At 37.8% G+C, this 12,491-nt stretch overlaps 1 protein-coding gene and 1 pseudogene across 1 annotated transcript in view; one reads left to right on the plus strand and one right to left on the minus strand.

The window, feature by feature from the left end:
- Window positions 1-194: 194 nt before the first annotated feature.
- LOC102441325 lies at window positions 195-1,643 on the minus strand (annotated as a pseudogene).
- A 1,782-nt stretch (window positions 1,644-3,425) lies between these two features.
- The window catches only part of LOC111827137, a 34,376-nt gene continuing 25,310 nt past the window's right edge, over window positions 3,426-12,491 (plus strand). The window contains exon 1 of the mRNA XM_023758656.1: window positions 3,426-3,545. Coding sequence (XP_023614424.1) covers window positions 3,426-3,545 — 120 coding nt within the window. The remainder of the gene's footprint in view (window positions 3,546-12,491) is intronic.

Below are 12,491 nucleotides of genomic sequence, written 5' to 3' on the forward strand. Positions count from 1 at the left end.
TATAGGAAAATTACTAAAGATAACTTCATCTTTCTAGGGTAAAATGTATTTAGCATTACAAATTCAAATGTAAATTTTATATATGAATTCAATAAGAAATACATTTAAACCTTGCATTGTCACATAATTATCATCTGTTTGTGTTAAACAATAAAAATGATGTACTTTTTGAACATGTGTACATCAAAGCCAAAAGTTTATTTTTTACTTTTTCCTTTACTGGCAACTTTGGATGCATTTTTAGGTTTTGGTTCCCAGAGGGCATTTTTCACAAATCTTGAAGCTTCACCTTGGTCTAGCTTGGCAGTCTTCTTCTCAGTTATTTCCTTGACTCTGTTCATGTATACTCTGATTCTTTCCAATTCCTGCTTTACTGGGTGTTCCTTCAGATTAACTCCCTGAGTTGCCAGATAAACCCAAAACACTGAATTTAATATGTAATCAGAAACTAAATCCACTTTTGCTTATTCAAGTGGGTCTAACTTCTGTAACAATTCATTTCCAGAAACAGACATCATGGTCTTCAGCATGTCATCCACAGCACCAATGGAATTCTCAAATGTTGGTAAATACTCATGGATTTCTGCTGGATAGTCTTCATTCATTTCTTCTTCTGCAATTATGACCAACTCACTGGCCTTCCACTCTGTCGTCTGGAAAGCAATCCACCATAACCATTCTTAAGTGTGCGATTCATTCAGTGACATTAACTGCATTCTCATTGTTGTGCAATCATCAACATTCATATTCAGAACTCTTAGTACTGACTTTTTAATAAAAATGATCTTGTTTTAAAGCAAGGCCCCGACACTCAGTAGAATCACTGGTGTCTGAGGCCTCAGTCTCTCTCCTCTGTAAATGGTATATTAAAAACAACAACAATCTGATAGGGTTGTTGTGAGATTAAATAATAATGTTGTAAAGTGCTTATCATAGTGACAAGTGACAGTATGCATTATTGTTATTATGGTTTCTTGAAATTCTAGCCACTTGTTACTTCATGAATGACATGATCCCAAACCTTTCTGAGCATAACCCAATCGCCCATAGATTCCCATCATCATCATCATCATCATCATCATCATCATCATCATCATTATTTTAGAACTGTCATTTCCTATAACAAAGAAGTTGGTCCAGAAAAAAAAGGTAGCTGCCAAGGCAATGAAAGAATGGTCTTTAGCACCCCTCTTTTGCAACACAAATTTCAACAACTATAGAGCACCAGGAGCTCTGGATCCACGAGGCAGGGCCTGGGGTGGGTCAGGATCTGGGCAGCCCATCCTGGGCATAGCTTTAGCAGCGTAGCCTCTATCCAAGAAGTCAGCCTCAAAGACTACAACTTCCCTGCGTGCACATCGCCTTCTTGTGACTTTTGTAGATCTGGCTAAACCAGTGGAATGGACAGTCCAGGAGGACACAACCTCCTTACTCCCCTAACTGGCTCCCACTCATGTCCAATTCTCCCCATCTCCCCCTGCCACCCCTTGCTTCATCTCCCCCTGCCACCCCTTGCTTCCTCACAATATATCTGAGCTCCATCTCATAGTCTGTCAGGCCTGCTGTGTAGGTAACTTTTTAAGGTGGGTTAAGTTTAAAAGGCTCCTGTAGGTACTCTAATTTACCTGTATTTCTAGAACCATTCTGACTTCCCATACATTATCCCATTCAGTTTTCAAATAGGACTCTTTCTCCTCTCCTCCCCCTTTTCTTCTTTCCTTCCTTTCTTCCCTAAAAGTTATAGTTCCTGATTATAAATATGATTCACTTTTAGTGTAGAAAATTTGGGAAATAAGAAAACAAAAATTATCTGTGATCTCATCACCCAGAGATAAAGACATTTCTATATATCTTCCAATACTGTACATGTATTTATGAACATATATTTCAAAAATTGGGTCATACTGTGCATACAATTTTTAGTTCTGTTTATTTCTCTTTCCACTCTCTTGTCAGCTTTTCTTATCATACCTACAAATAATAAGCTTTAGCATTTGTGACATATTATAATACTAGAGGCCTGGTGCATGAAATTCATGCAACGGGTAGAGTCCCTAGGCCTTGCCAGCGATCAGGGCTGATCTGTGGGGCGATTGGGGGAGGGGGCCTGCTGGGACCCACCTTGGCCAGCTTGGCACTGCCCACTCACTGGCCGGCCCTGCCCCCAATTGCCCTGCCTCCACTGCCGGTCGCTTCCCTCTCTGGGTCATCTGGTGGGGTGATTGGAGGGCCCCCACTGGCACCACTGGCACCCATCTTGGCTAGCCTGGGGCTGTGCAGGCTGGGGGCAGCTCCTGTGTTGAGTGTCTGCCTCCTGGTGATCAGTACACATCATAGCAACTGGTCATCCCACCAGTTGTTCCACCATTTGTTTAATTTGCATATTAGGCTTTTATTATATAGGATGTGGTTTTACCAAGTAACTTTTTGTAACATCTCCCCTATTTGGGACCATTCCCCATTTCCTAGCCCCACCACACTAGGCTAAGCTCTCCTTTCTCTGGTCTGGATCATCATAGAAATCTAGTAACTGGTTTAGCTTCAAGCTTCATTCTCCACCATCCACTCATTTAGGCCAAGTGAACTTTTTAAAATGCAAATCTAACCATGCAATTTAATTTCAGTGTCTACAGGACACCATGGTCTTCAAGACACAGTTTAGGCCCCTCGTCATTATAGAAGTCCTGCTTCACTGGGCCCCTTCTGATCTCTACAGACTCCTCTCTGGATCTGTCTGTCTCCTTTTCCACCCTCAGCTTCAGTCTTTCCATTCTTGGTTCTTTGAGCTTACTGTACTCTCTGGAATACTCTGCTTCCACTGCTCCCTATTCCCTTCTTTTGTTTTTTTTCTCAACAAACTGCTTATCTTTACAAAGTCCAGGCAACAATATCCTCTGCCCTCAACCTGCCACCATTTGGGTTCAGGTCTCCCAATCTGTTCTCCCCTTATTCTGTGAGCCTACTTTGAGCCTAGTGGGTATATCAGAATCACCTAGAAGGCTTGTTGAAACACAAATTATAAGAATCTACCTGCAGAGTTTCTGTTTCAGAAGGGATGGGGCAGGAATTTGCATTTCTATAAGTTCATAGGTGAAAATGATGTTGCTTGTTCAGGAAATAGATGTTAAGTCCCACTGCTGTAGCCTAATATACTGTATTATTAGTGATTTTATTTTTCTCCCCTCCTGACAGTAATTTCCATGAAACAGGGTCTGAACTGAACCCCAAGATCCTGGTCCATGGTGAGCAAATAATACAACTCCTGAATAGAGGAAGTCTTCCATGTGTCCTCCTGGCCCAGCAACCAAGTGGTAACAGTGACCGTAAAAGCCCGCTTCCTCTGTGGACTCCTCTGTGATAGATTCCTGAACCATGATGCAATAACAATTCCTACGCAATGTCATTGCTGACACTCTCCAGGAGTCATGGGTCTGAGTCCCTTGACCATATGTGGAATTTCCAGAAGATTTTGGAAATCTCCTCCTAAAGTCCCTTTCCTCAATAAATTTCCCATGGCCGATGCGTCAAAGAATAAAAATAATAAGGTATTGTTTTCCTGTAGCTAGATCATCTATTGTATAAACATCTCTCATTAACTTTGCTATTAGGAGCCACACAAAAAAATATACAGGAAACTACATGAGGTTTATCTTAAAATTTTGGTTAAAATTTTTGCATATGATAATTATTTGCATTTTTGGTAGCAGGTGAGGATCTACGTGTCAAGGAAAATATACTGTCATGGGAAATAAAAGCCTCCTTTAATGTGACCTAATGAAAGCTTTGCATGGAACAAATTCTGTTCTACTACCCCACTGACCACATCTGCCTCCATACAGATGGCATGTTGAATCTAAACCTAAACTGACAAAACTCAGGAAAATGAGTATTTTTGAACTTCCCATAAGCATATGAAGGCAGGAACCACAGTGGTGCTTCCCTAAAGTGTTCTGGTTTCAGTTTTACATGTTAGGCTTATAGATGTTAAGACAGTCTTTTAAAACGTGCTAATAATTTGTAAATTATCCATTTCTATTAAAAGTGCTAATGATTTCTATTGGAGTAGAAGATAAATTAACTCTTGTTTGTTCTATATTTTCAAAGACAATCATGACAGGAATTTCATTTTCATTAGGCAAGCGTGGACCAGACAGAATGGGAAGTTAACTTTACTTCCCAGTACTGAAGCAGATGGAGCAAGGCTGGAGAAGTGATCCAATTCCCCCAGTTTTATCCCATTTCTCATAATTTCTTTGCAATTGTTGACCAACTCTGTTTTTTTTTCTTTTCTCGTTAACCGATAATCATCAGGGCATAAGTTATTTAGCACACGAACTCAGATGTAGGGAGCTGAACTCAAAAGTGACAATTCACAGTTACATACCACATGGATAATCAACAATTAGCTAGAAGACTTATAGATATTTAATAAGCAAAAAATAAAGATAGCCAACACTAACAAATTTTAACTAATTTCCATCTATAAATAATAAGAAGAATGGGGATGAAGCAGGTCTTTCCCCGCCCCCCCTCTCCTAAAACAGAAGGAGGACAAGATTTACTTTGAATAATTCAAGTGGCTCTTTCTTGAGTTTTAGCCTCTTACTTAAGCATGTGTCGTAATTCAATAACTAGTAAGTAAAAACTCAGGAGTTCTTTCTTGTCACTCTAGCTGAAGGGGATATCCTAAGTCTCATCAGCATTAGTCAACCTGAGCTGGAATTCAGAGAACCTAAAAAGCTGTACATAGAAACACACACATATACAAAATGTTGTGTAGTGAGAGGTGGCTAAAATTACAGAATGATAAAAATGATTCATTTGGCTCATTTAAAATTTAAAAATGTTTTTCTAGGTAAAGTGACAACACCATTTATTTGAAATGTTAATGATTTGATCTTATATATTAATTTGCCAGAATACACAAGTAATAGAAAATATCAAGAACTTACCTAGGGTATAATTATGGCAGTGTTTTCTTTATATTTCACTATGTTCTTAAAAGGAATTCTGTGATTACTTTTACTCACTAATGTGTCTCTTTCTTTTATCAATCTTACCCAATAATAGACAAACATGTAAATTGACCATCCCTCCACTACACTCACCAGCCAATCAGGAGAGTATGCAAATTAACCCAACAAAGATGGCGGTTAATTTGCATACATACACACGAAGCGGCAGAGCGAAGACTGAAGGCTCTGGCCGAAGTGGAGGCCTGGGTCCCAGGTGCCTGAGGAAAACAGGTGCCGGCAGCCAGGGGAAGGGAAGGCATATTGCATGAATCTCAACGGGCCTCTAGTTGAATTAATATTTATTAAATGGCAATAAATGCCAGGCATGGTGTTAGGTACAAGTGAATTTTTGTTAACATTTATTAATGCTACCCACTAAAATTTTTAATAAGACATGTCTAAATACTGAGTTGAAGATATTTGTGATATCAATATTATTTTAAACACAGCCTCAAAAAATACCTTGAAGTATAATATATTAGTTCAGCCTGGAAGTTATAACAAATTATAATATACTAGAGGCCTGATGCACAAAATTTGTGCAAGGGGTTCAGCCCTCACAGCCCCAGCTTTGTCCAGAAGGTCGTCTGGAAGGATGTTCAGCTGTCCAGCCTAATTAGCATATTATGCTTTTATTATTATAGATTTCCTTTATTGCACAAATAAAAGCAAACAATGTTATCATTATAACAAACTCTGACCAATATCCAAAGTGGGGAAGAGAGTGGGGAGAGTAGAGAATGCTCATACTGTGCTTCAGTTTAGCTTTAGTTATTGCCCAATCATATACTAACATCTCATTGTTTATGCTGCTTAGTACAGAAGGAGTAAACCTATAAATACTGGGTTTAAAATAGGCAAGTCAGGCCCGACAGAACTCTAAACAACTCTAAAGGGTTTTGATCACTATGCAGCTCTTTCGTGGATTTAATTTTTCCCTGGTCCTCTCCTCCCTCTACTAGTGATTGATCCAAATAGTATTGGTATATCACCAGGTTGTAATTAGTGTTTGAAGGAGAAAGAATAGCTCACTCTAATGTTTGCTGCCTTTCAATCCATGAGTTATAACCTTTAACAATACATACAGGTAACTTGGAGGTTGAATAAATAAAGACATGAACACAGGTATTAGGTTGCATGCTTCCATACCTCCAAGCACCAGGTTGGAGTACCTTGGTCTTCAGAGTAATACAGCATAATGTCAGATTGTACAAGAAGCCATGGGATTGAGATGGGTATCTCCCTGGAACATCAGTTTTAATGGGAATAAAGCAAATTAAAATATTACTTTTATGATGCATTGAACTAATGAAGGAAAAATTAAGTAAAAAAATGTTGCTTGTATTTTTCAGTTAAAACAAAAGCTTTCCAGAGAATTTCACACTTATGTGGGCCATTGGGCTTCTACTGCTGGTCCCAAATCCCTAGGCTCCATATGTACTCTCCTATGCCACCGGAGGTACTTTAGTTGCAAGACTGAGAGGTGCTGTGATTTCCTACTGACTCCTACTCAACCCATCAGCTCTGCTGTGTTAAACAATTTGTTGTAATTTGTGTGTGTGTGTGTGTGTTTCTTTCTCTTATCTGATTGGTCTTTCTGTGCCCAACACATGGCTTAGTGGATTGCAAACAGACTAAGAATCATTAATTCCAGGACTGATGTTCCTTTATGAATATTCATATAGAGAGTTAATTCTGTTCAAAATTGTAGAGAAGTCTGCTATCAAAGTTCCCAAACCACTCCAATTCTATGCTCTACTTCTTACACCCAGGATCCTCATTTTATTTCTTTTTTTCTTCTTTTTCAAAACCTCATTTTTTATTTGTCTTCCACAATTTGACATGAATGATTAATAAAACTTTAAGTGTCCTCCCTAGTAAAAATAAAAGACGTGTGTTTGAACAGGGAACAAATCCTTTAAGTAAAGGGAATTGTAGATGTCTGACAGTGGGTGGGAAGAAATTATTTTTGTCATTGGGCATTCCCAGTTCTTCTAAAGGGACATAAATAATCTTATGCTGGATCATATGAGTCATACTGAACTCACTTTTTTATGAAAAGGTGATTTCCAAAGTCCAAAACAGCTGTCAGCACCAGATGACATTACTAAGTGCAGAATCCATTGGGATTCATTATATGAATTTAAATCTTTGGCAGATAAACTTCTATTCTATGAAATTAAAAAGAAAAACATTTGATCCTGATGGATTTCCCTTCCCTCATCTATTAAATGAGAATCTTGGGCAGTTATACCAGAGAATATTTAACAGTATATTTTTTACAAGCTAGGAGGTTTCCTTAATGCATTCCATGTAGTAAGTCATTTATTCTTCACAATGGCCTTCAGAAGTTGGTAGTACTATTATGCTCAATTTGCCCTCAGATGAGAACACTGAAGCATTGTCCAAGGTCCCATAGGTCTAAGCAACTGAGCAAGTTTCAAAGTCTGATATCGAATTCTAGAGCCTGCCCTCTTATTCACGTACTATGAGCTACAAATCTCTTCTAGGACTAAGAATCTACAAATCTCTTTCATTCACTCATGATGCCCATCTGATAAAAGAGCATTAGCCCATGAAGCATCATAATAAAGAAACTGCACAGTAGACAACACCTGCATAATCAAGAAATTATGAAGATAATTGTGTGTGCCCTGTTTGTCCAAGTTCCTCAGCATTATAATAATTGAGACAGACTTATCTAAACCTTTTTGCTTCCAGAATATTTTAAAGTTCTATGGCGTTTGTATTCTGGAATAAGGAGATCACTTATAAGGCATTGTTAATGTTGACAATTATTTTTTCTGCATTTGCTGATAATGCCAGCAGATTGGGTAAATTTATCATATGTAATCCCAGTGTGCATAAGAATTAGGAATTACTGGGCTACTCAAGGGCATATCTAGGATTTGTCTTAGAAGTCACAAAGTTTACTTTCTACATTATAGACTATATTTTTATTTTATTGTGCTTTTTTTCAGAGCCTAAAATGAAGATACAATTCAAGGAATTAGAAATATTTGGGTGTATTTTTCATGAATAAGGGATTTCTACTTACAAAGTGGGACAAAGGCTCTAAATATTAAATTTATTTGAAGACTTCCCTAAAGAATCCTTATGTAGTAACCTAAGTTGGATTTAGGTCTGTATATTATGGACTGATCTAAACAAATACATTTCTCTTTATTTCCTTTTCATTGAGAGATTTGGGTTATTTTTTCATAATGAAACATTTATAGAGCTCTCAACTATTAAAATGATATCATTACATGCTCCCCAGACCAGATTAACCTCAGATAATGTAGTCTGACCTACAATATTAAAGGCTGTACATTAAACCTACTAAATGATTTTGGTCAATTTCTCCTTTTTTTAAAGAACTTTTCAGGTAGTCTAAACTGGCCAGGATGTCAGGGAACTGGTTTCTGGCACATCCTGAGTTTCTTGAGAAAATTACTCAATCCCTTTGAGCATAAGACTCTCCATCTAGTGAACTAGGAGTTGGTCATCATTATCATTTCTTTCTGAAGTTGTCCTAGTGATGAATTTACACATGGAACCACAAAAGTGTTGGTCTCATCTGAGGGAACTGTCTGAAAGAGTAAATGTCATATCCTTGAAAGTTCCTCAATCCAATCACCACACAAAGTTGAGTTTTCTCAAAGAATCACTATAACAAGGCCACAATATGGTTTGCTTTTGAAAATGTAAACTTTTGCATATTTCAGGAAAGAATTCAAATTTCTGATATGTGAGTTCTTGTCTTAAAAATAACATCTTCAAGATACATGAGCTATTATAAAATCAAGCTTAAATATACTGCTCTAATGGGTAACCAAACATTATCAGGAAAGTTTTCAGTAATCTCTATATTCATTCTAAACTTGTTACTTATTTTAATTACCCTGTTTGGTCAGCTAGTCTTCAGTTTACTGTTGTGTCATATTATCATTTCTTCCCATGACTTGAGAAAATTTGACTAGCTTTAAGAAAAAATAAACATAAAAAGAATGAGAAAAGAAAGATTACAATCCATCTAGTAAAGGTAAGCTGAATGAATCCTCAGATCAGATACAAATTAATAAGTAATCATTATTAGCATCATGAATTTTGGGCAATTGTTAAGAATACAATTAATGTGACTTCAGCGAGAATTTCCATGGGTCATTCATTGGTGCATTTAAAGTATCTTTTCAGAGTAAATTCACATTAGAAGGTACTATATTGTTTAAGCATCATATTTGAAGGAAAAAGTGAACAACATTCCTCAAGCAGTAACCAATTTTGGAGAGCATTTGTTGAAAATATTTAGAGGCAATGCCAAAAATATTTCATGGGAGACTTGAAATATTTCTATTTAGCAATAACATTCTTACCTAGCTTCCTGAACTCAGGTTAATCTGATCTCACTATTGGTAGCTTGTGTTTATCTTTTGTAGTCACTGAGTTGGCCAAACCTATCATTACCCACATTTCCTTCTATGTTTGAACCATGTGCACACAATGTCCATGAAAAATTGAGCAATTCTGCACCCGGGGTTGGGATGCTTTTATTCCTCAGGCTGTGAAATGTGTAAGTATTGCAACCCCTAATGTTATCCCACATTACCATATTTTATGAAATAATTGTGCCATCAATATCTAAGTTATGATTCACCAGTAAATAAATGAGAGAACTCCTTTAGCAAACCTTTTGGTGGTTCTTTGTAAATATCTGAGCTAAGAGCAGTTCATGCCATGATACTCACACTTCTTCCATGTTCTAGTATTTAAGCCTGGGTCTAATTTGTAAAACAAAAATGTGATCATGAACTTATCTTCACGCAGCCCTAACTTAGCTCTACAAAGCATAGACCATATGGTTAAAGAAACCTGGCTTCCAAACCTGAGTCTGATACACTTGTCGTTAATGTGACATTTCAGCAAGTCATAAAATGATAAAGTCCCCAGTTTCTTGTGTGTAAATTTGAGGTAATTATAACTACCTTGAAAGATTAACTAATATGATGAGGGCATGTAGAGTAATTAATACACAATAGCCATTCAATAAATAGTACAATTATTACTACTATTATTTGCTATGAGAATTGCTTATTTTTAAAATCTAAAAAGCAAATCTCAAATCAGCTTTCATTGGTTGAGAGTAGCCATGAGCCAAATCAAATGTTCTACTTATCTAAAAGTATGAATATTTGTCATTTTCCAGGAAGTTGTTAAGGAAGAAACATTGGAGGAAAACATTCTCTTTTCTTACATGTCATTGGCACTACCATAATGCAGCATTTCCTCTGAGGATTTAGAAAGATTTTCCATGTATGAGGACATAAAAGCTGTCATTTTGATGTGCCAACTATTCCACCCAGAATTCTGACCTAGATAGTGCAAAAGTAATGACTATACTCTGACATGATTCTATCCTTAAAGATTAGCAATGAGCATCCTAGGCATTTTCACATATGCTATCTTATTTCATCCTAACAACTCTCTGAGGCAGGCATTATTATTTCTCATCACTCATGTCAACTACCACAGAGTGAACTATCAGAGGAAGGGGGTGTAAATGTCGGACAAGGGCCTTTCTCCTTGTAAGGAGACACCTATGAACCATTATCAGCCAGCATTCCTAGCAGCTGGAGGTTGGGTGCACTGGCCTGGAAAACAGGATAGGTATAAGCACCAGCAGGATCTATTATATTCCCATTTTGCAGGTGGTAGGGGGAAAATGAGGATCAGAGTATTTAAGTGATTTTACCATGCTCACATATCTGGTAGGGGAATGTCAGATCCTAAATCAAACTGCCTGAATCCAAGTCAAACTAAGCTCGCTTTCTACTACACCACATCTGGTTTACAGAAGGATACTAGAGGAGCATTGTAAATTTGTACAAACCTCTCATGGAGTGGTAGGTTAGACGCATGGCTTTATTATGCATGTTACTCACTGTAAAAAATAGTCGTTCCTTTAGATTTCTCTACAGTTTGCCCTTCTCAACTTCAGCTGGTGCCCCCTTCACCTTTGTTTTATAGAAATTGGAAAACAAATCCATGGGCATCCTATCCACGATTACATACAGCTGTATTTCAGGTCTTCTCAGAAATGTGTTCCAACTTGTGTCCTGTCCTTTGCATCTGACCTCATACAGTAGTTTTGTTGTTGTTGTTGTTGTTGTTGTTGTTGTTTTACCTCTTTGGAATAACGATCAAGTGTGGGACTTGACCATACAAAGCCTGATAGTAAACAGGCCTGTTCTTGTATGCCATAGGTCCTATAGCTCCAGTTTAGATGACATCTATGATCAGCACTTGAACTGTGACAACTACAAGGCATTACATTAGTGGAATGGCCAGCACTTCAATTTAGTAAATCAAGGTACTACCTTGCAGAGGCAGAGGCTTGATAGATGATCCTTGTTATCAAGACAGTTGCACATGTAAGGCAAAACTGGAGAGATGTACAGAAAACACTAGGGCCAAGTGGAAAGACATTTATTCTAACTGGGAGGATTGGGAAAGGCTTCTTGGAAGAGAATGCAATTTAACTAGCTTTTGAATACTGAAGAAGATTTCAGCAAGTAATGTCATTTGAAAGAAAATATGAAGGAGGCTGGTTTAAGGGACATAATTTGAAGGACAAACATTCCCCTCCAAAAGCAAAGATCAGAAATGAAATCAGGAACTAAAGCAAGTAAATACATATCTGAACCCAGATGTAACAGCACTAAGTTCAGAAACACAAGGAGGGTCCAATTTAGTTCCTAGAGGATAAACAAATCTAAACCCAAAACCAAAACCTAGAGTCACAAGTAAGGACAGAGAGATATCAAGCCAAGAGAGGTCAATAAAACTGACTAGAACCTAAGTTTGCAACAGAGCCTCCTATGGTAAAGAGAGCTTCCCCAAAACTTAGGCAAGGTCTTAACAGGAGGCAGAAGTAGGTCATTAGGTTGTTTGTTTTTCTCAACTGGTCAAGGTCAACCTGAGGCTTCCAATCACAACCGGAACACCACCACCGCTACTTTTGGGCGTGGTGCTTCATGAAGACTGTTTCCCAAGAATCACTTTAGAGGAGCAAGAGGCCTTACATGCCCCCATTCATAGAACAAGCATACTGATTAGAGAAGCAAGGGCTTCAGTCCTGGCATGTGCAAAAAGAAAGAGCCATCCTCTGTGGCATCTTATGTGGTAGGGGGAAAATGAGGATCAGAGCACTGCTAATATCAGATTAGCAATGGCCTAAAACATCTCAGGGGTTTTTTTGTGTGTGTGTTTTTTCCCTCTTCATTCTTAATTAAAAATTAACTGTTAATTAACATCTCTTATGTGGCTAGTGACCTAGGCATTATTAATGTACTTTCAACTACCTGAATGTCCTAATTTGAAGTAATAAAGAAAGGAGAAAGGGGAGAGGGGAAAGGAGATAGGGTCAACATCAGAAGGCATTCTTTCTTGGGAGTGGAACGTCATGGGTCATGATGC

This window comes from Myotis lucifugus, unplaced genomic scaffold (assembly GCF_000147115.1).
Source record: "Myotis lucifugus unplaced genomic scaffold, Myoluc2.0 scaffold_136, whole genome shotgun sequence".
NCBI lineage: Eukaryota > Metazoa > Chordata > Mammalia > Chiroptera > Vespertilionidae > Myotis > Myotis lucifugus.